This window comes from Notothenia rossii, assembly GCF_949606895.1.
Source record: "Notothenia rossii genome assembly, chromosome: 9".
Classification (NCBI taxonomy): domain Eukaryota; kingdom Metazoa; phylum Chordata; class Actinopteri; order Perciformes; family Nototheniidae; genus Notothenia; species Notothenia rossii.
This window is the reverse complement of record NC_136907.1, coordinates 79056683-79079548: the sequence shown is the minus strand read 5'-3', so window position 1 is coordinate 79079548 and position 22866 is coordinate 79056683. Positions and strand designations below refer to the sequence as shown.

The 22866-nt window shown below is 42.2% G+C and overlaps 2 protein-coding genes and 1 long non-coding RNA gene across 4 annotated transcripts; 2 read left to right on the top strand and 1 right to left on the bottom strand.

The window, feature by feature from the left end:
- Positions 1-802: 802 nt before the first annotated feature.
- On the bottom strand, positions 803-3828 carry LOC307020554 (uncharacterized protein). Its single transcript, XM_079652011.1, has 2 exons — positions 3769-3828; positions 803-2464 (listed from the first exon to the last, which is right to left on the bottom strand). The coding sequence occupies exons 1-2, from the start codon at positions 3791-3793 to the stop codon at positions 1197-1199; spliced, it is 1293 nt and encodes a 430-aa protein (XP_079508137.1). The 5' UTR covers positions 3794-3828; the 3' UTR covers positions 803-1196.
- Positions 3829-7514: 3686 nt separating this feature from the next.
- Positions 7515-9914, top strand: LOC307020555 (uncharacterized protein). Its single transcript, XM_079652012.1, has 2 exons — positions 7515-7571; positions 8121-9914. The coding sequence occupies exons 1-2, from the start codon at positions 7547-7549 to the stop codon at positions 9380-9382; spliced, it is 1287 nt and encodes a 428-aa protein (XP_079508138.1). The 5' UTR covers positions 7515-7546; the 3' UTR covers positions 9383-9914.
- A 1337-nt stretch (positions 9915-11251) lies between these two features.
- On the top strand, positions 11252-14852 carry LOC307020573. 2 transcript variants are annotated; one of them, XR_013802926.1, is made up of 4 exons: positions 11252-11308; positions 13917-14031; positions 14237-14351; positions 14438-14852. It is a non-coding gene; the product is annotated as an uncharacterized lncRNA (long non-coding RNA). The 2 variants fall into 2 exon arrangements; XR_013802927.1 differs by lacking the exon at positions 11252-11308 and adding an exon at positions 13059-13836.
- The last annotated feature ends 8014 nt before the right edge of the window (positions 14853-22866 follow it).

Below are 22866 nucleotides of genomic sequence, written 5' to 3'. Positions count from 1 at the left end.
TGTAATGTATGTATGTATTTTATCTGAACTAAATTAACACCATTTACAGAATTTAGTTTCTAAAGGTTTGTAATGTGATCTTGTGTAAAATAAATATATATTGATCAACACCTCCCCTCTGATTGGTCGAGGACTCCAGAGCTTATTAAGTGTCTCCTCTTCTATAACGCAGAACAGTTTGCATAATTATAATGTATATTAAATCCACTGCCATTCTGTGTCTGTAGTATATTTCTATATATTCCTGTAGCCTAGTGAGACAGTAATGTAGAGTACTCGTTATATTGTGTCCTATTTAGATCAGGGGAGTCCACATTGTTTTCCACTGAGAGCCACGTACAAAAAAAAAACGACCATGAGCTGAGCCTCTCACTAGAGGTGAGATATACGGCTTCAAAAGTTAAGTTATAAGTTAGCAAAATCTATCAAAAGTAGGTAAATTATTCTTGATAGCAGAATATGCTTCAAGAAACAAATGTATTTACCAGATTTTACTTAAAGTTCTTCTCCAAAGCTGTAGTGATTGGCTGTCCAAACCACTGAAGTTAAAAAAGTTCAGGTATTTTCTGGATATAAAGGTCATTAATGGAAAATCCTTGAAGGTACCACAATTTAAAACGCTCAGATTTAGCACACATTCATGTTTGCTTTTAATGGGTTCAGGTATTATTTCTTATTTTCTATAATGACATGAAAACAAATGATTTAGATCCAGTTGTGAATAATACATTTTGATTTATATTAAGATAGACCTTTAAAACTCACTTTAATTAAACAACAAAAGCACATAGCACACTCAATGTGAACTCAACAGTCTTTTATTATGCCACATTATTAATCACGTGATGTTTGTCTTTACACATTAATGTGTGTTCCAATCTTTTCATATTTGATTTCAAAATGCATTACATATAAAGATTTGAACGTTTTGATTTGTTCCTGTAAAAGCAATAGCAGTCAAAGAGCAAATCAGAGATCTTGGTTCTAGACAATTTGTGACATTTGTTTAGTATTTGGTCAAAACACACAATCCTAGAAATAACTGATATAACTATAAATCAAACCAAACACATACATCAGAAAGGGGACTGAAGAGGATCAAGTAGGTTTGGTAAATCTGCTGCTGTCCAGCATCAGAAGGTCAGACTGTCTCATGCAAAACATCTCAGTTGTTAGGTATTATCTAAAAAAGGAATCTATAAAATTGTACAGCTAGATGGATTTCTCTCAGCTTCCTGTCTGGCCCTCCTTCCCTCCTCTTCTCTTATTCTCCTCCTCTCCTCCTCTATTTCACTTTTGAAAGCTGCTTTTAGCTTTTCCTCCAATTCTCTCATGTTCCTACACATCTCCTCTCTTTCTCTTTTGCTATCTTCTCTCAGCGTTTCCACCAATTCTCTCATGTCCCTCCTCTCCTCCTCCATTTCTATTTTGCCAGCTGCTTTTAGGCTTTCCCCCTTTTCTCTTATTCTCCTCTCCTTCTCCATTTCTATTTTGCCAGCTGCTTTTAGGCTTTCCCCCTTTTCTCTTATTCTCCTCTCCTTCTCCATTTCTATTTTGCCAGCTGCTTTTAGGCTTTCCCCCTTTTCTCTTATTCTCCTCTCCTCCTCCATTTCTATTTTGCCAGCTGCTTTTAGCCTTTCCTCCTCTTCTCTCATCTCCTCCTCCATTTCTCTTTCACGAGCTTCTATCTGCCTTGCTACCCTCTCACCATCCTCTTTGATTTTTTGTAATTGTTCCTCATACTTCGTATCTAATCTCTTTTTAATTTCCTCTTCCTGTTTGCGTATTTCCTCTTCTCTCTCTTTAAGGATTCTCTGTTTTTCCTCTTCTATGGCCCTCTCTGCCTCCTGGAACATTTCACTGGTGTAATGGCTTCCTCCGTTCTTCTCTGCTATGTTTCTGATCTTGTTGAGCAGCTCTCTGACCTGAGAACGATCCTTCAGGTTATTATTGAAGAGGTGGCACTGCCCGTTACATCTGTTCACAAGTTCCGTCAGGTCTTCACTTTCCTTCAAGAACTCTTCAATAGTTTGGTCTTCGAGCAGGTCACCGTGAGTAAAGAGAATCATGCTGTATCTTTCTGCTTGCTCTCCAAAGATTTCCCGAATCGTCTGGACTGTCTGCTTTTCTTCATCTGTGAATCTGCCCAGTTTGATGACGACCAGGAAGACATGGGGTCCAGGAGCAGCATAAGAAATGCTCTGGAGAACGTTCTTTCTGGTCTCCTCTTCTTCAATCTTGGTGTCAAACAGCCCAGGAGTGTCAATAACCTTAACTCTTTGTCCATCAACTTCACCAATGTCATTAGAACAGTTTACAGTCAAGGATTTAGCAGATAACTCTGATTTAAAGGACTTTTTTCCCAGAATGGTGTTTCCTGTGGCGCTCTTCCCAGCTCCGGTCTTCCCCACCAACACAATCCGGAGCTCAGCGTTATTGTATGTGTTTGATTTTGATCGGACGTCTGAAAAAAATGAAGAAATATTTAGCATCTCTGTATTTATAAAATGATTCAACTACCACATGAACAATGTTGACAGAGAGGGGGGTGGGCTCAACATGGTTTAATAATCTAGAACATGTCTAGATGTCATTCAATTGATATTTTTCATTTATTCCTGTAGACGCTATTCTCAACATAGAAAGCGTTTATTATGTGATAAAGGTAGAGGGTCTGTCAATGTCAAGAGATACACCTTGAAGGGACCTTGTTTTTTCTTCACCGGAGCAAGAGAGAGGCACCATGATGAACACAAGTACTGGAAATTAATATCAAACTAAATGTTAATCTTGCCTGAATGTTTCACTTCTTAACTGCCTGAATACAACCTGAACTGAAATGGTGCAGCAGTGGCCTCTAGCTGTACATTTATTTTAATGAGAAAACCTTTTTTACAAATAGTCCTTACAACATGTTTAGTTTCTATCTTTCGTACTTCTACAAATTACCCCATTTTGGGCCTAAAAAAACTTGTAAAGGTTTAAGTTGCCTTTAGTTAAAATCAGGAGCCCAAACAAACTTATGTCTGGCTACCCCTACATATTCTTATTGTGGAGGAAACTTCTGTGTAGCAATGCAGTGGGAGTCACCGACTCAGGAAGGAGACACAGGACGAGCAGGAGTTCTGATGTCAAATACTGATATTTAAGACAAGTATCGGCCGGAGAAATTCACATCACAAGTCACACAGTCAAAGGTTCTGACTGCACGGATGGGTTGCCATGTCAATTCTGATCAGCCTCGCATCTTGGTAGACCCTTTAACTCGTTTACAGAGAGTCAAATCCACATATTGGAGATGGGCATCAACACCTGGAGACTGTCTCTGACATCCGTGGTGCTTAGAAGCCAGCGTTCTCACAGTCGTAAAACTCCCTATGTCCACTAGGTCAAGCCATAAAACTTATAGTATCAACATACGACTGCATTATCACATTCCTTACGGGAGATAAGGAGCAGGGCTGATCGTAAACGTCAACACACAGAAAAGGCTAAATTCTAGGAGTGAAGACAGAATTATTCCCTCACACTTATTATTCTAAATACGTTTCATGTAGTCTTGTGAACATTTTGTAAAATCAAGTAAAAGCAGTGATGCATTCCCAAAATTGGGAGTGTATCACCCAGGCTCTCAAAATGCTTGGAATTTTATTTTTATTGTACTGTTTTAATCTGTTCATTATTAGGGAATATGACCACCTACATATCCAATCTATAAATATTTAGATAAGTTGCAATCATCATTAGCAATAAAGTTTATTCACTTACCATTTTGGGCAAGTTTGCTGGCCATAGTTGGTTCTGGAGGGAGGAGCTGGTCTGCTGCTGAGCTGAGGAAGTGAAGTTAGTCTGCAACAACACCTCCTTAAATACAGACTGCATGCAGCAAACCACACCCACACACTGCTGACATCACAGTCTGAAGTTCAGCTACAGTGGGATGATTCATAGATTAAAATGTTTAACATCTCACCCTGGCTTAATAAACAGAACAATGGAAATATAGCCTCACGTGTTCAGATTTTTTTTAACTGAACAGACTACATATTTGAGATATAAGCCCTCAATGTTCTTTACATATCAACATTCACCCATTCACACACATTCACAGTGTCCCAGCTTGAGGGCAAGGTACATAGGACCCAAATGCAGTGAACCGTTGGTTGAAATCAAAGTCCTTTATTTGTGGAATAGGCCAGGCAAACAAAGTAAAACAAGGCAAGGCAAACCATAAACTTGTTCAGAACCTGCACAAGACCTGCAAAGGCTGAAACAAAAAACAGAACTTAAATGCACACAAGAATAATCACACGAACAAGACAGAGAAAAGAGAAAACACAGGGGCACAAGGTGAACACAATCAGGTAATCAAACAGGAGGGAACACAGAGACAGGAAGCAACAGACAAGACGGGGGGTGAACACTTTTCAAAATAAAACAGGAAACCAAAGACAGATCTTGACGGGACAAAATAAAACAGCCAAAACTAATACGGATCGTAACATAACCTCCCCCTCAAGGGACGGATCCCAGACTTCCCTAAAAAACACAAAACTTGCAGAACGGTGGGTTGAGGGGGTCCGGAGGAGGCACCCGGGTGGACGGCCCGAGGAAACCCCGGTCAAAGCAGAGGCCGAGAAGGGGTAAAGGCCGCGGCGGGCAAACTCATGGGGCCGGGCATGAGGATGGGCAGGAAGGCGGTGACGGGACAGCTCCGGGGGAATGGCAAGATTGGTAGCCGTCGGGACCACCGACGGGTCAGGATCTGATGGAGGCGGGACCACAGACGGAACAGGAAAAGGAGTTGGCCAAAAACTGCCCAAAAAAACCTTAAATGGTCAAATAAATGTGTAGAAACATTGATGTGTTTATAGAAAGACCAACAATACAACATGATGGACAATCAGGATGAAAAGTTATAGATATATAACACAAGGAACTTGGCTTGATGTTGATATGTTGCTTTATTCAAAATGGTTTTAACTGTAACCTACAACAGGTCTACACAGTGTCACCTTACTCGTCTTTTTCTCGTTCTTTTGTGTCTCACGCTGCGCCTCCCCTGAACTCTCTGGCGCCCCCCAGGGGAGGCGCGCCTCACACTTTGAAAACCGCTGCTCTAAAGCACTCTCTTAAATCAAATGTAGTGACTGACAGGCATATATTTGTGTCCTTACGAAACAGAGTTACAAAGGAAATCAGGGCAGCTAAATCCAACTTCTTTGTTAATCTCATTCATGAAACTAAGGGAAATCATAAACAAATCTGGGACTGTCTGCAGAACCTAACCGTGAAAGGGCATAACATAACAAAGCAGCTGGAGATCAGTAACAATGGAACCTTACTGTATGTAAGGGGCCAGCAGAAATAGCGGCTCTTTTTAATAACCAATTTATTAATTCTGTGAGGCTGACTATAAACAGTCCCCAAATTGGTCAAAGACATTTATCGCCTATTGATTGTACACAGCCAATCTTCTCCCTGACAGAGACTTCTGAATCCAAAGTTAATTCTATAATTTCTTCTATAAACAATTTCAAATCAAAAGACACGTTTGGACTGGATTCTATGTTTCTAAAGAAACATGCTACTACCCTCACAGGGACAATTACCCAAATAATTAACACCTCTTTTAGGGAGGGAAAATTCCCAAAAGACTGGAAGTTAGCCATTGTTGTGCCAGTACACAAATCCGGGGACACAACTGATGCAAACAACTATAGGCCCATTAGTGCCTACCTGTCATGTCTAAGATCTCTGAGAAATGTGTGGCTGAGCAATTGACTGGACATCTTAACAGTAGTCCTTTCACACTACACCCCATGCAATTCGGCTTCCGAGCCAATCATTCCACTGATACCGCAAATTGTTTGCTTGTGGAAAATATTAAATCAAAAATGGACAAAGGAGGCATTGTTGGAGCAATCTTCTTAGACCTTAAGAAAGCTTTTGATACAGTCAACCATCAAGTACTCATTCACAAAATGTCTTATTTTAATTTCTCATCCAGTGCAATACTGGATGAGCTTCAGTGTGTAAGGGTAAGTGGCGAGACATCACCACCCCTGAGGAATGAACTGGGTGAACCCAAAGTCTATGTGTCTGGGGAGGTCATTCAAACAGTTACACATTTTAAATATAGGCATTATCCTTGACACTACTTTATCCTTCAAAAAACAAGTGAGAAAGGTAATGCAAATAACTAAATACAATCTAGCAAACTTTAGATATATAAGGAACTGTTTGACAACACCTGTAGCAAAACTCTATATGACTGCCATGATCCTTCCCCACCTAACAGACTGTATGACCAGCTGGACCCAGGCGAATAGCACAACATGAAAGCCTATCCTATCACTTCACAAACAAGCTCTCAAAGTTTTGGACAGAAAACCTAAGCAATACCACCATTGCAAAATCCTGGACAAACATAACCTGCTCAGCTGGGGGAATATTTTAAAACACACTGATGCATGTCTCATTTTAAAAATTCTAAACGGCAAGGCACCCCCACCACTCTGCACTTTTATACAGCAGAAAAGTTCAAACAGCAGAACCACAAGGTCTGCCCTAAGAGGGGACTGTGTAGTCCCTCTTAGGGCCAGTTCCTTTGGTAAACACTGTTTCTCTGAGAGGGCATCAACACTCTGGAACACAATACCAATACAGATAAGGAATAACACCTCCTATCATACATTTGCTGTTGCCCGCTGTACTCTATTTAATTAGGTTTTTATTTCTCTTGTCTTGTTGTGGTCATTTAACATCTTGCCAAATGACAACAGTTGAAAATTAGCCTGCTGGCTAATACTGGCTCATTTACAGCAATGTGGATTAATGTGCACTGTCCTTTAAATAAATAAACAAACAAACAAACACAACATTGATAGGTTTAAATTGTGTGCAACGCTTTTGTATTTTTCCCCTTCGATTCGGAGAAACATATCTATTTGACCTCATGTTGCAAACACACACAAACACACACTACGAGCTACAACTAAAAGTGCTGCGCTTTATGGGCACTTATGGTGGCATTTAAAAGAACAGGTGGCCTTTCTTGTAAATGCTGATAGGAGGCTGAACTGGGTTCGCTGTTTATAGTTATCTAAATGAACGATGAACATGCAGGTGGACTGGATATTCAAGCTGTGCTAAAAACAGAACAATAAAGAGCGTGAATCAACAAATTCCAACGACCATTGAAGAGCTGAGAAAAACAACCATGAAACTATGAACGTGTGTGAACGGGTGAATGCTGATATATAAAGAACATTGAGGGCTGATACCTCAAATATGTAGTCTGTTCAATTAAAAAAAATCTGAACACGTGAGGCTATATGTCCATTGTTCTGTTTATTAAGCCAGGGTGAGATTTTATACATTTTAATCTATGAATCATCCCACTGGAGCTGAACTTCAGACTGTGATGTCAGCAGTGTGTGGGTGTGGTTTGCTTCATGAAGTCTGTATTTAAGGAAGTGTTGCTGCAGACTAACTTCACTTCTTCAGCTCAGCAGCAGACCAGCTCCTCCCTCCAGAACCAACTATGGCCAGCAGAATCGCCCGAAACGGTAAGTGAATAAACTTTATTGTTAATGATGATTGCAACTTATCTAAATATTTATAGATTGGATATGTAGGTGGTCATATTCCCTAATAATAAACAGATCAAAACAGTACAATAAAAATAAAATTCCAAGCATTTTGAGAGCCTGGGTGATACACTCCCAATTTTGGGAATGCATCACTGCTTTTACTTGATTTTACAAAATGTTAACAAGACTACATGAAACGTATTAAGAATAATAAGAATATTTAGGGGTAGCCGGTCATAAGTTTGTTTGGAAAAACAACGTCCCTTCAAGGTGCATCACTTGACATTGACAGACCCTCTACCTTTATCACCAAACCTGCCATTCACTTAATAAACGCTTTCTATGTTGAGAATAGCGTCTACAGGAATAAATGAAAAACATCAATTGAATGACAGATTATACACATATTCTAGATTACTTAAAGCATCTTGAGCCCCCCCCCTATCATCATTGTTCATTTGGTATTTGAACCATTTTATAAATACAGAGATTGCTAAATATTTATTCTTTCTTCTTTTTTTTCAGCCTACCAATCAAACACATACAATAATGATGAGGTCCGGATTGTGATGGTGGGGAAGACCGGTGTTGGGAAGAGCGCCGCAGGAAACACCATTCTGGGAAAAAAGTCCTTTGCATCAAAGTTCTCTGCTAAATCCATGACTGTAGACTGTTCTAATGCCATTGGTAGGGTTGATGGACACAAAGTTAAGGTTATTGATACTCCTGGTCTGTTTGACACCAAGATTGAAGAAGAGGAGACCAGAAACGTTGTTGGTAAGAGCATTTCTTATGCTTCTCCTGGACCCCATGTCTTCCTGGTCGTCATCAGACTGGGCAGATTCACAGATGAAGAAAAGCAGACGGTGCAGAAGATTCAGGAAATCTTTGGAGGAGATGCAGACAGATACAGCATGGTCCTCTTTACCCACGGTGACCAGCTCGAAGGGAAACCCATCGAAGAGTTCTTGAAGGAAAGTGAAGAGCTGCAGGAACTTGTGAACAGATGTAATGGGCAGTACCACCTCTTCAATAATAAGGTGAATGATCGTTCTCAGGTCAGAGAGCTGCTCAACAAGATCAGAAACATAGCAGAGAAGAACGGAGGAAGTCATTACACCAGTGGCATGTTCCAGGAGGCAGAGAAGGTCATAGAAGAGGAGAAACAGAGAATCCTTAAAGAGAAAGAAGAGGAAATGTGCAAACGGGAAGAGGAAATGGAAAAGAAAATAGCGAAAAAGTATGAGCAACAATTCAATCAAATGAAAGAGGAGGGTGAGAGGGTAGCAAGGCAGATGGAAACTCGTGAAAGAGAAATGGAGGAAGAGATGAGGAAAATGAGAGAAGAGCATGCAAGCCTAGAATCAGCTAACAAAAAAAAATTGGAGGAGGGGATGAGGATAATGAAAGAAGAGCATGCAAGCCTAAAATCAGCTACCAAAACAGAATTGGAGGAGGGGATGAAGAGAATGAAAGAAGAGGAGGCAAGGCTGAGAGAAGCTAACAAAATAGAAATGGAGGAGGGGATGAGGAAAATAGCAGAAAAGGATGAAAGCCTAAAAGCAGCTAGCAAAAAAGAAATGAAGGAGGAGAAGAGGAGAATAACAGAAAAGGATGAAAGCCTAAAAGAAGCTCACAAAAAAGAAATGAAGGAGGAGAAGAGGAGAATAAGAGAAGAGGAGGAGAGGAAGGCCAGGAAGGAAGCTGAGCACAGCCCTACAATAATTGACGACATTGCTTCTATTACGAAAAAAGGTTGGAAAAAGTTCACTTCTTGGTTTTCATAATCTAGCAGTCACACTGGTTTCCATGATGCAGTCTGACCCTCTGGAATACCTCCTTGTTAATCTTCACAGTCCTCTTTTTGATTTTGTTGTTTGATGTGATTTATAGTAATATCAGTTATTTCTGTGGTGAGTCAATTAAATACTATCAGGGTGACAAATCGTCAAGAACCAATATGTTAACTTTATAAACTATAGTAATGCACTGTAAACTCATTTGTTCTTTGATTGCTTTTACAAGAAAAATAAATGTATACACATCATTAATTAATGCTTTTAAAATTGTAAACGGATGTGTTTTCTTTGGCTTTCCTGTAACTGAAGGCGTAATGTCAATGTTGGGTTTTGTAAAATGAAAGGTTAAAATCTATATTTGTAATGAATTGTGTAATTCAATATGAAAAGGTTGGAACTCAAATGAATGTGTAAAGACAAACATCTTGCTATCAATAATGTCTCATAATAAAATAATGTTGAGTTCACATTGAGTGTGTTATGTTATGTAAAGGTTGTTTAATAAATGTTTTAAAAGTGAGTTTTAAGGGTCTATCTTAATATAAATCACAGTATTATTCACAACTGGATCTAAATAAAATTGTTTCATGTCATTATAGAAAAGAAGAAATAATGCCTGACCCCATTAAAAGCAAACTGGAAATGAACGTGTGCTAAATCTGAGCATTTTAAATTATGGTAACTTTAAGGATTTTCCATTATTGACCTTTGTATCCAGAAAATACCTTAAACTCATTAATTATCTCAATAATAGCTGAACTCTTTAATTGGTTTGGACAACCAATCACTACAGCTTTAGAGAGGAACTTTAAGGAACATCCGGTAAATACATGTGTTTGTAGCATGACAACTCTTCTGAAAACACAGCCAAGCAGTTTGCATCAACACATGTATCTAAACTGATAAGTTATCTTGGAACTATTTATGTTTGTTTTAAACATAAGGGTTTGAGGAATTTTGGTTTACTTTTAAGAGAAGAGCATTTATCTCAAGGTGAAAAGTCTTTTCAACTTATTTCAGAAACATGTCAGAACCAAAATGTATCAACAAAACTTGATGTAATTAAACTCAAGAATATCAATGAAGTGTTGTAACTCATTTAATGGCTTGCTCATGGGCACTTGTGCAGGAAGTGAACCGGCGACCCTTCTGTCCCAATGCCAAGAGACTGAGCCACTGCCGCCCATTTCAGGTAAAGATTAGGCTTTGGAACGGGAATACATTAGTCAACACAATGTGCCCTTAAGTGATGAAAACAAGTTTGTGTGTATGTGTGTGTTATGTCTCTGGCAACACACACTTAGTCTTTAAAGTTATATTATGTTGAAAGTACATTTACTCAAATATTCAAAGATGATTTTGTAGTACTGCTTTCACAAATCCAGGCTAAAAACAAAGGGTGAGATTTTTCTGGCAAAATCAGTGAAATCTTTTGAATCACTTCTTAAAACTCACCTTTTCATTAAAGCTTTTAACAAATGATGACACCACTCGGTTTTACTCGACTTCCATGTATTTTTTATTTTTAAAACGTTTTTAATTTAATATGTACGTTTTTTTCTTCATTTAAAGGTGACCTTTCATGCTATATTTGAACAATATATTGTAGGGCCATACCTATATAAAGTATATAAATATATATATTTTTTTCAAAACACCAAACAGATCCTGCATTTTAGCCATGCCTCATTTAGCTCTATTTGCTCTTTCCAGCGCTGTTTTTGCAGGGGGCTGATTCTGTGAGCTGCAGCTGACCACGCCCCCCTGCAGGAGAGGGGAGCGTGCTCTGAGATCAGCTGGTGGGCTGCAGCGGGGAGAGGAGGGGGACATTACACTCTATCAGTCGCCTCCAAACTTCTTTCACTGAGGGCCACATACAGAAAAACATACGAAGGGCTGGACCACTCACTAGAGGTGAGGTTTATTGCCTCATAAATTCAGTTATAAGTCAACAAAATCAATGAAATGTAGGTGAATTATGCTTAATAGTTGAATAAGCTTTAGAAAGAAAACAGCCGACAAAGGGTTTCAATTATTTTATTGAATGATGGAATTTATTTAATAAACAAAACAAGGGGAAATATAGCCTCATGTGTTCAGATTTGTTTTTAATGAACAGACTACATATTTTAGATATAAGCCCTCGATGCTCTTTACATATCAACATTCACCCATTCACACACATTCATACAGAGGCAGAGGCTGCCATGCAAGCTGCTCAGGGAGACTAACATTCACACACACTCACACACGTTGGCCATACCAATGTGTGGTTAAGTACTGTATCTTTCCCAAGGTCACATGGACGTGTAGAGCTACATATTATTTACTGAAAGAAACATGGACAGTTGGCTTCAGCATTTGGCATAATAGTGATTTAATCTAATCTGGCTTCCTATTATTAAAAGAAACACGAGCACCGACGCAGTCCGCCATTGTTGTGGTTGTGAGCGGCTGGGAACACAACTGGGACTAAAAAGGAGAACCAGTTCAGAACCAGAAAAGCACAGAGCTAGAACCAAACTGGTTTGGTGGGAAGGGGCATGGATGTGTTTAAACTGCCATCTCTTTCCCTGTTAGTTTTTCACATTAATGTGATATGATTTTATTCAACCTCTTATTCAGGGTCTCAAATGATTGATACCCTTACTTTTCCATTAGAATGTATTTTCCTTTCACTTTTAGATAACTGTCCTCAGTTAACCCTGCTCCCCCCTCCCTTCAGCATTTACAAGAAATGCTCTCTGTTCTTCTAAATACCACAAAAACCTGCAGACTGTAGTCAACACTTTGAACTGCAGCTCTCAGTCTCTGTTCATAACAGGATGTGATATGATGCTGCACTCACAAGCTTGGGAGCTTTCAAAACCTTCATCAGGGTTTTGATTTAAACACATTTTTCTTCAATTCCTTTGTAATTAAACTCACACTGTTGAATCCTCATATAAACTTAAACTCAAAGTTGTTTTGCTTTTATTGAAGATTGTAGTGTACGGTGCAAGGGATTTATTTTAAGTTCTGATTCCCATAAGGCTGTTCCCTGTGGAGCTCTTCCCAGCTTCAGTCTTCCCCTCCATCACAATCCTGAGCACCTCATCATTGTTTTTGATATCTGAGAAGAAGGCTAAACAAAATAAACTATTTCCAAAAGTTCAATGCGTTGGAAAGTTTCAATGCACAAACAGGATTTATTTTCAGACACTGACACACAGTCCAGATGAATGTGATTTTAGATGCTACTTTTATTGACAATTTATAGTTTGACTCCAGCTCCTTCAGCAGCTGTTGTGTGGGACTGATCCACACTGTTACAGCAGCCTGAACTTTGTCAAAGTGTTTTCAAAAGAAACATTGACAGGCTGATTCAGAATACAACATAATAGTGATTCAACTGACCATGTTCATTTATTTACTTCCATTTCTTTCCCCTCTAGGTTTTCACATTCATGTGATATGATTCTATTCAACCTCTTATTCAGGGTCTCAAATGATTGACACCCTTAAATTTGTCATTATAATGTATTTTACTTTCACTTTTAGATAACTGCCATCAGTAAACCCTGCTCCCCCCTCCCTTCAGCATTTACAAGAAATGCCCCTTGTTCTTCTAAATGCCGCAAAAACCTGCACGCTGCGGTGAACACTTTGAACTGTAGCTTTCAGTCTCTGTTCATGACAGGATGTGGCAGTTAACCTGTTGAGCCCTGAGCCTATTTTTCAGGTTTCAGGCTCGAAAATGACATTCCCAGAACAAATGACTATATCTTAACTTCTAAAAGGGTTAAATTAATAATCTATTTTCTCAAAGCAATGATCAACCTGTGAGTTGGATGTAGAACAGTCAGAGTCAATATAGATGTTTTTATTTTAAAGTAAATTCAGATTGAACATAGTAAAAAAATGTAAATTATAGTGTCTGTCCAAAATAAAACATTACTTATAGTGAAATGATGGAATGGTAGACTAACAGCTTTAGGAATCCAAGCTATAACATATAATAAGTACCCTGTATCAAGATTGATGCAAAACAAGAGAAACTTGACCTTTTATTAGACTAGAGGTTTCATTTGGGTGTTTTTGCCATATCTCTAGAACCCATTGGCCGATTTTGGTGATTGACACCTCTTTTGAACCGTTAGAGCCAATAGAATCGAGGGAGGGTTCCTAAATCCATCTAAACATTACCATTGGTGAATGAGAGTGATGCGCAGCCAGCTCCTATACACATTGTCCGATCGGCCTGAAAGTTCCCACATTTGCCAACGGCCGAGTCCGGAAACCATCTTTGTGACACGTTGACGTGCGGACAATAGCCAGCGGGGCGTAGAAGACCCGCTCATCGCTGCTTGCAGCTTTAATTAGGGTCTGAGACCAGAGGTCGGCGAATACCCTATTGTAATCGCTCCACGCAGACGATAAAGAGGGATTTTACAACATGGCAGGTATTGATATCGCTATGTGATTATATCTTTACAGTGAATGTTGTTTAGTTGTATAATAAATGCAGCCTTCTATTTCATAGGGTTTCCCAGGGTGCTTGGCTCATATACTGTACACACATACCAATATCTGTGTGTCTGGGAGAAAATGAAGGCGACTATGTGAATCACAAATCATTCCACAGCCTCAACATTCAGGTATATCTTGCACATTCACTTAAAGAACACACATTGAAGTCTGGGTGATTAAAGGAAATCACACATTTAAATATTCACACAGTACATGTTTCACACTTGGACTATCTTTCTCTATAACATGGACTCATTTCAAAAGAACATTGATGCTACACTGACTATGATGCTCTTATTGTGGAAGTATTGTTAACCCCAAATTCTTTTGCAGGCCACATGTGACCACAGGTGTTTCATCACGAGCCTTGAGGCAAAGTGGCCTGGGTCAGTCCATGACTCTAGGATAGATGGATAGGAGTCGTCACTGTGTCACAAACTCGAGCAGGGTATGGCAACTGTACATTCTTAATGTGTTGTGCTTCTTAAACTGCCTTTTGTGGTGCTTATTATGGAAATGTTCCTTTATCTACAGGGCTCTTCAGTGGATTGCTGCTCGGTGACAGGGGTTATGCCTGCCAGCCTTTCTTGATGACCCCGTATCCTGTCCCTGATGAAGGGCCACAAACCAGATGTAATGTGGCCCATGCCAAAACCAGGATCAGGATTATGCAAAATCCTCTTTTTCATGTATTTTACACATACATATGTGTCCCCTCTGTGTAAAGAGATTCTGAAAGTGTTAACTAAATATCTCTCAGAGGGGCGTGGGGAGGGGCTCCTTATTTTCATCTAAAGTAACATACACTTTGGTCAACAGGGCTGAAACAGAGGGGATTATGGGTAATGCTGCAATGATCTGTTTGGTATTTCAGACAAACACTTCAGAGACATGTTTGTATATATCTGAGACCTATAATATATTGATGAAAAACAGTATAATAGGGGACCTTTAATTTTACTCGAAAATAAATTACTGAAGGTTACAAGGTCTTTCTTTCCCCAATTTCTCAACCTTCAGTTTGGCTTTTTTAATTAAAATATTTTTGTGTTCAATTTCCAGCCCCTTTATTTCAATGTCAGCAACACCACATTATCCCCATCATCTGCAGAACAATAAAATACATGTTACTTACTCCCACAAACATAGATATATTATATAGTTGTGTTTTAATAGCATCCCAGCAGTTTATAGCTTCCTGACTCATTCCCTGTATAACAATGTAGTGGGAGCGGCTGCCACCAGGGTCTGTGGAGACCCCCACTTCCACCCCTACCATCAAGGGCCGACCCTCATTATTGCTGAGGGCCAGCTCCTCGGCAGGCGTGACATCTTGCAGAGGAGGGCCTTCTCCTGTCTTCATGTGCTCATTTTTTGTCTTGTTGGCTGCAGGAATTGTGAAAAAGATTTACCTCTTTTCTATAAAGTTATCCTGTTAAGCCCCGAGCCTGTTTTTCAGGACTCAGGCTCGAAAATGACATTCCCAGAACAAATGACTATCTTCATTTATCTGCTTCCATTTATTTCCCCTCTGGGCTTTCATGTTCATATGATATGATTGTATTGCACCTCTTATTCAGGGACTCAAATGTTGTCAAGTTGTTTTTTTGGATTGAAGATTGTCGTGTACGGTGCAAGGGATTTATTTTAAGTTCTGATTCCCATAAGGCTGTTCCCTGTGGAGCTCTTCCCAGCGTCAGTCTTCCCCTCCATCAAAATCCTGAGCCCCTCGTCATTGTATTTGATATCTGAGAAGAAGGCTGAACAAAACAAACAATTTCCAAAAGTTCAATGCGTTGGAAAGTTTCAATGCACAAACAGGATTTATTTTCAGACGCTGACACACAGTCCAGATGAATGCGATTTTTGTGACCATCTTCATATATTTACTTCCTTTTCTTTCCCTTCTTTCACGTTCATGTGATATGATTTTATTCAGCCTCTTATTCAGGGACTCAAATGATTGATACCCTTACTTTTCCCATTAGAATGTATTTTCCTTTCACTTTTAGATAACTGCCCTCAGTAAACCCTGCTCCCCCCTCCCTTCAGCATTTACAAGAAATGCCCTCTGTTTTTCTAAATGCCATAAAAAACCTGTAGACTGTAGTCAACACTTTGAACTGCAGCTCTCAGTCTCTGTTCATAACAGGATGTCAGATTATGCTGCACTCACAAGCTTGAAAACTTTCAAAACCTTCATCAGGGCTTTGAAATAAACAAGTTGTTCTTCACTTCCTTTGGGATGTAAACCGTTTAATCCTCATACAAACTTCCATCATTCCCACAATGGTGTTTCAAGTGGAGCTCTTCCCAGCTTCAGTCTTCCCCTACATTACAATCCTGAGCACCTCATCATTGTATTTGATATCAGAAATGTCAATGCACAAATGGGATTTATTTTCAGACACTGACACACAGTCCAGATGAATGCGATTTTAGATGCTACTTTTATCTGACTATTTATAGTTTGACTCCAGCTCCTTCAGCAGCTGTTGTGTGAGACTGATCCACACTGTTACAGCAGCCTGAACTTTGTCAAAGTGTTTTCAAAAGAAACATTGACAGGCTGATTCAGCATACAACATAATAGTGATTAAACTGACCATGTTCATTTATTTACTTCCTTTGCTTTCCCCTCTAGGTTTTCACGTTCATGTGATATGATTCTATTCAACCTCTTATTCAGGGGCTCAAATGATTGACACCCTTAAATTTGTCATTATAATGTATTTTACTTTCACTTTTAGATAACTGCCTTCAGTAAACCCTGCTCCCCCCTCCCTTCAGCATTTACAAGAAATGCACCTTGTTCTTCTAAATGCCACAAAAACCTGCAGACTGTAGTCAACACTTTGAACTGTTGCTCTCAGTCTCTGTTCATAACAGGATGTGGCAGTTAAGCTCAGATGCTGTGAAGCAGAGAAAGATCAACTTTAATTGAAATCCTTGAGATACAGCACCCTCATGTGGCTGATAAACAGTGGTTCAAGAAGAAAGGAAAGTAAGACTGTAAGGCCTACATTTATCATTTTTGTTCAAGAACATATTACAGTAGCGTTATCAACTAAATGTACTAGAAGAACTAAAAACGCCCATTAGGTGACATAATTACCCTGTTGCCACTTTCACACCAACGCGGTTCCCGTTCTAGCTCCGTGCTTGCGCTCTTCTGGTTCGGAACCGGTTTTTGAGGTTTTTCTTTTCAGCCCCCGTTTTGCTCACACCGCCCAGAGCCCGACTGGTGCTGTGTCACGACGTCACCGTTCACTTTGCTGATTTTCTCCCCAACGGCGTTCACAACAACAACAATGGGGCACTGCATCGGGTCGATGGTCGTGTTGCTTTTAATCACACAAAGCCAAATTAAATAACTACTTCTCAACCCTTATACTTTTCTCCAGAGTGCCGTGGTTCATTATTTATTAATGTGTTTCAGCGGCATTTACCGAACGCTGCAGTGCTGCCCGCTGTTTGGCATCACAACGCTGTTATGAAAGTTTATCTGGTATAAGATACGTTATATTAGAATAGCAACCAAAGCTAAACTGACTATTTTGACTACTTGTTGCTATCCTATTGTAGCATAAGCCGTTTTCTCCAGGCACATATTACTGTCGTATTTTTCATTGTGATTCTACTTGTGATAGACGGACAGGTATTGATTCCATACGATAGCTGCTTTAATACAAAAAAAACGTCTGCCTGCTCTCCACAATGATCAATAACAGCGAACGGATGGTCAAAGTAAGGTACAAATGAACAGAATCACACTAAGCCTTGCAGTGGTTGGTGTTGCCTGACTTTATAGAGTGTGTTATTTTTAGAAAGTGTGTGGTTGCGTTCTAGTCACTCTGCTCAACGCTACTGCTTGATACAACTTTTATTTGCCGTTCTCGCCATAAACTGTTGCTCAGGTTGATCTCGCCCCCCTCCAACGTAAGCGTGACGTATGCGGTTCTTGATTCTAGACCGATAATTTTTTGGTGCTTGTTAAGAACCGTTTTTCGGGGAAAAGAGCCGGCTCCGCTGCGGTGTGAACAGGAAAAACCGGTGCTTATCAGGCTCTAGCTCCGAACCGGCCCTGGAACCGCTTTGCTGTGAAGGGCCATGTGTGAGTGGTATATTATGTTTTTTTAGTTGTTACTTGTTATTGTGTGCTAGTAGTATAAGTAGCATTGTAATTTTTTTTATTTTGCCACCAAATTAAAGGCAAGTCCCCGCAAGTGACTGTATACTAATGGGCCCCACAACATCCCTAATACAGGTATACACACATGACATGGCCATTTCTACTGATCATAAGTCGATTGTTGAGGTCTACTAGAAAAAGATTCACATTGTTCAATGTTCCAAACTCACATTGGTTTCTCATACAGCATCTCTGTATAGTATGTGTATTCACAACACACTCTCACTCCATAAACGTCCAGGAGCGACGCTTGGTCAGGGTCCCGTGGCGTGCAGTTGTGACGCTCCTAGGCTCCTTCAGCTTCATAAAGGGACGCAAATAGCTTTCAACTGATTGCAATGTATTCCCATCGGCGGCGGGATTTGACGCTCATGGAAGCACGGTATTCGTTTGTGTCGGCTGCCCTTAAAAGGCAATGTGAGCGTCCATTCCCATTGGATAACAGAGAATTGTACACCAGGAAGTAAGTATTCTCCTTACTGTCAGTTGATTTGACAGTGATATCTCCACTACTCATCAACTCAAAAACACCAGATTATCCTGGTTGATTAAACGACATTGATAGGTTTTGTGAACATTTTCTTGTTGCCCCAGCTGGTCGACACCTCTTTTAGCAGAAACAAAGGCTACATTAATGTATTAAATCGATGTTCATCCAGGTGGATGTGGAATTAACGGACGTCACGTTGTGTGATTGCGTTGCCAGGCAACAGCTTCGGTTCATGTTAATTTACAAACTCTTCAACTACAACCGTAGTTATATTTAAAAACATGTTAGAAGGCCTCACAACAAAATACATCCTTACGAAACACGAAACCGGAAACAGGCGGAGGCAAGATCCTCAGCTCGATTTAGCCGCAAAGCACGCTGGGATTTTGTGTTTATAAAATGTGAAATCCGAAAACATATTTTAAAAATAAAATAATACATTATTCCGAGTGTGCTTGCTTTTCTCTTTGAAAGTCATCACATAACGGCATTGTAATACACGGTTCGGCTGCATTAAATATGAAATATCTGCCGTAGTTGTATATTTATAGAGCCCTGATGAGAAACATGAGGGCTTTGTAGAGACAAACAGGAGAACTGCCGCCAAACTGAAAACGTGACGTGGATCCTAAATATATCAGCAGTTAAACAACATCTTACATTTCTTTTCACACAATACGCCTCCTCGCAGTATCAACAATAATTCGGCTGACTTTTATATTTGATCCAATTGGTAGATTGACTGTATTTACACCATAAAGGTGCACAGCTGATAGAGACGGGCACCTAGTGGTTAAAGCGTGTTATTGCATTTTTATTATTTGTTTTATTAGATAGTAATAGAATCCCTATAAAGTATATTCATTACTCGTTATTCTCTACCAATAGTTAATTAAAGACTGTATATAATGACTATTTTGCACATCCCTTTCAAGATTTCAAGATTTTCTAAGGTCTACGCGCCACCCTGTCAGGGAGCAGAAGTGCGTCTCTTCTCCGGGCGGTTCACAAGCTGTGACAGGGGGCGACAGTGACAGCTTTAACTGTCATGCAAACTTTGAGTTTCATGACGGCTGCTCACATTGTGGTCCCGCAGGGGTTACTGCATATGCGCCGCTTGCAGAGGCCGGGCGCCTCCGGAGGGGGTCTCCACTGGGACGGGTAACCTCCTACATCACAGTGTTCACAGCAACAGGATGGGGAGGGACCTGCCTGAAGAGGGCTCTAGTAGGGCGCTAGTCTCTAACAGAAACACGACACAGCAACCTCCTAGAGCTACGGGCGGTAGTGTTAGTCCTCCAGCATTTCATGCCCCTAATTCAAGGGAGACATGTATTGGTCAGGAGCGACAACAGCAGCACAGTGGCTTATATCAACAGGCAAGGCGGAGTCCACTCTGCCACCTTGTTGGCCACAGCGGAGAGGCTGTGGTTATGGGCTTCAGAGGTAGTGTTATCTCTGAGAGCCCTCCATATCCCGGGACTGGAGAATAGGGGGGCCGACCTCATGTTGAGGGGCGGCCCCCTGCCAGGCGAATGGACGCTGCACCCAGAGGTGGTGAAGCAGATCTGGGCCCAGTTCGGGAGAGCGGAAGTGGATCTGTTCGCCAACCGGCGCAACAGCCACTGTGCCCTGTGGTTCTCCATGGCCCTGAGCGACGACCCGCCTTGAGGGGTGGACGCGTTTGCACACGAGCGATGGCCAAGGAAGCTGCTATACGCCATTACACCGCTGCTTCTCATTCTTCCTCTCCTGGGGAGAGTGAGGCGAGAACGTCTGGCAGTCATTCTGGTAGCGCCGGATCGCGTCGGGGCGCCGTGGTACTCAGAGATGACACAGATGAAGGTGGGTCAGCCCTGGGCAATTCCCCAGTTCTGGGGGGCGATGTCTCAAGAGGCAGGTGCAATCGGGGCGTTACCCACTCTGGGCCATCCTCTTCAGGCTTGGCTCCTAAGAGGGACAGGCTGAGACAGGGTGGATTGTCTGATAGTGTTATTCAGTCTATCCAGGCAGCTAGAGCAGGATCCACCACAGCCTGTTACAGGCCGAAGTGGCTGGGATTCCAGCGATAGTGTGAGGAGCAGAAAATAGAGCCCCTATATTGTGAGTTGGGCTCTATTTTGTCCTTTTCACAGTTATTGGTGGACAGAGGACTTGCTCATTCTACTGTAAAGTGTATGCAGCAGCCATCTCGTCCAGTCATGAGGGATTCAACGGCAGGTCAGCCTTTTCTCATCCACTGATGTTGCGGTTTTTTACAGGGGGTCAGGAGGCTGCGCCCAGTAGTGCACGCCTCCACCCCGCAGTGGGACCTGCCGCTGGTGCTCGAGGCTCTGGTCACAGAGCCATTTGAGCTTCGAGAGCTCTCCTCCCTGAAAGCAATGTCGTGGAAGACAGCGTTGCTACTTGCCTTTACGGCAGCCAAAAGAGTGTCCGAGTTAACCGCTCTGTCGGTGCACCCGAGCTGTTTACTGATTCGGGGTGACCGGGGCGGGGCGATACTCAGACCGAACCCCTCCTTTGTGCCAAAGAGCCTAAGGAGTGCGTTCAGGTCGAGGGATATTCAGTTGGGGGGATTTAGTCTTCCAGCCCATGGTGGGGCCAGGGAAGCTAAATTACACCTCCTCTGCCCGGTGCGCGCATTAGCATGTTATGTAGAGCGCACAGCTACCCTGAGACGCACTGAACAGCTGTTTGTGTGCTTCGGGGGCGGGGTGACTGGAAAAGCTCTGTCCAAGAAACGCCTGGCAGGCTGGCTTTGCGGAGGCATTGCACACGCCTACGAGCAGGCAGGGAGAGCCTGTCCCACGGGGGTCCGTGCACACTCCACACGAGCTGGGGCTGCGTCGGCAGCTTTATTCAACGGTGTGAGTTTGGAGGACATATGCACGGCGGCGTCTTGGTCAACGCCAGGTCTCTTCATAAAGTTTTATCTCTTGGATATGTCTGGCTCTTTCTCAGCGTCTGCGCTTGCTGGGGCAACACAGGACTGGTGAGGAGGGGGGGTCTGTGGGTCAGTGGGCATCTGACCCCCTCCCCGGGCGTAAATGCGCTTATGTTTCTCCGGACTCCTGGAGGGTCGCAGGGTGAAGTAATGCGCTTTGGGCCCTTACAGGGCTAAAGGGCTCCCCTCGCCTGCCTGGGGGCAGGAGGGGGAGAGCCCTCCATACTTGTCACGGTTTGTGAAACAAGCAGGACCCAAATGCAGATTTAAACTGAAACTTCCTTTATTTCAAGGCTATGATATGTACAATGACAAACAGAACACTCACCGCAGAACGAGTCAGGGAACAAGACGAACCGACCAAGACAGACAGACAACCCAGAACTTAAATACACACAAGACTCAATCACACAACAAGACACAGGTGAGGAGGGAGGAGAAAACACAGGGGCCCAGGTGAACATAATCAGACAATTAGACACACCAGGGAAACTAATGACAAGAGGAAAACACAGGGAAAAGGACCAGACAGTAACCCAAAGGAAAACATGACATGGAAAACAGCAAAAACACCCAAACCTACAAAACTATAAACGTGACATAACATGAGAGTCGTGACATAACTCCCCCCTCAAGGGACGGATTCCAGACGTCCCAAAAAAATAAAAATCCAGCAGGGTGGGTGGAGGGGGTCTGGAGGACGGGTCTCGGGCAAACGGCCCGGGGGCAAGGCAGAGTTAAAAAAAAAAGGGAATTCGGGCGGACGGCCCGGGGGCAAGGCAGAGTTCCAAAAGGGGAATTCGGGCGGACGGCCCGGGGGCAAGGCAGAGTCCGAGGAGGGGTGAAGACCAGAGAGCTCCGGAGGCCGGTCAGGAGCCGGTGTCGGCAAGATCCCCCATGGAAGAGGATACCGGACCGGCAGGACCCCCGGCAGGAGAGCAGTCGGCGGAATCCCCAACGCGACAGGACATGGAGTTGGCAGGACCCCCAGCGGAAGAGTAGTCGGCGGGACCTCCAACGTGGCAAGACATGGAGTTGGCAGGACCCCCGGCAGAAGAGCAGTCTGCGGGACCTCCAACGGCTCAGGACATGGGGTTGGCAGGACCCCCGGCAGAAGAGTAGTCTGCGGGACCTCCAACGGGACACGACATAGAGTTTGCAGGCCCCCCGGCAGAAGAGTAGTCTGCGGGACCTCCAACGGCACAGGACCTGGGGTTGGCAGGACCCCCGGCAGAAGAGCAGTCTGCGGGACCTCCAACGGCTCAGGACATGGGGTTGGCAGGACCCCCGGCAGAAGAGTAGTCTGCGGGATCCCCAACGTTACAGGACATGGGGTT

Bases quoted from the DNA above. Each gene is read 5' to 3' on its own strand.
- LOC307020554 (XM_079652011.1), bottom strand. From the start codon at position 3,793: ATGGCCAGCAAACTTGCCCAAAATG. The intron at 2,465-3,768 runs GTAAGTGAATAA...CATTTTTTTCAG, and splicing joins CAGCAAACTTGCCCAAAATG to ACGTCCGATCAAAATCAAAC.
- LOC307020555 (XM_079652012.1), top strand. From the start codon at position 7,547: ATGGCCAGCAGAATCGCCCGAAACG. The intron at 7,572-8,120 runs GTAAGTGAATAA...CTTTTTTTTCAG, and splicing joins CAGCAGAATCGCCCGAAACG to CCTACCAATCAAACACATAC.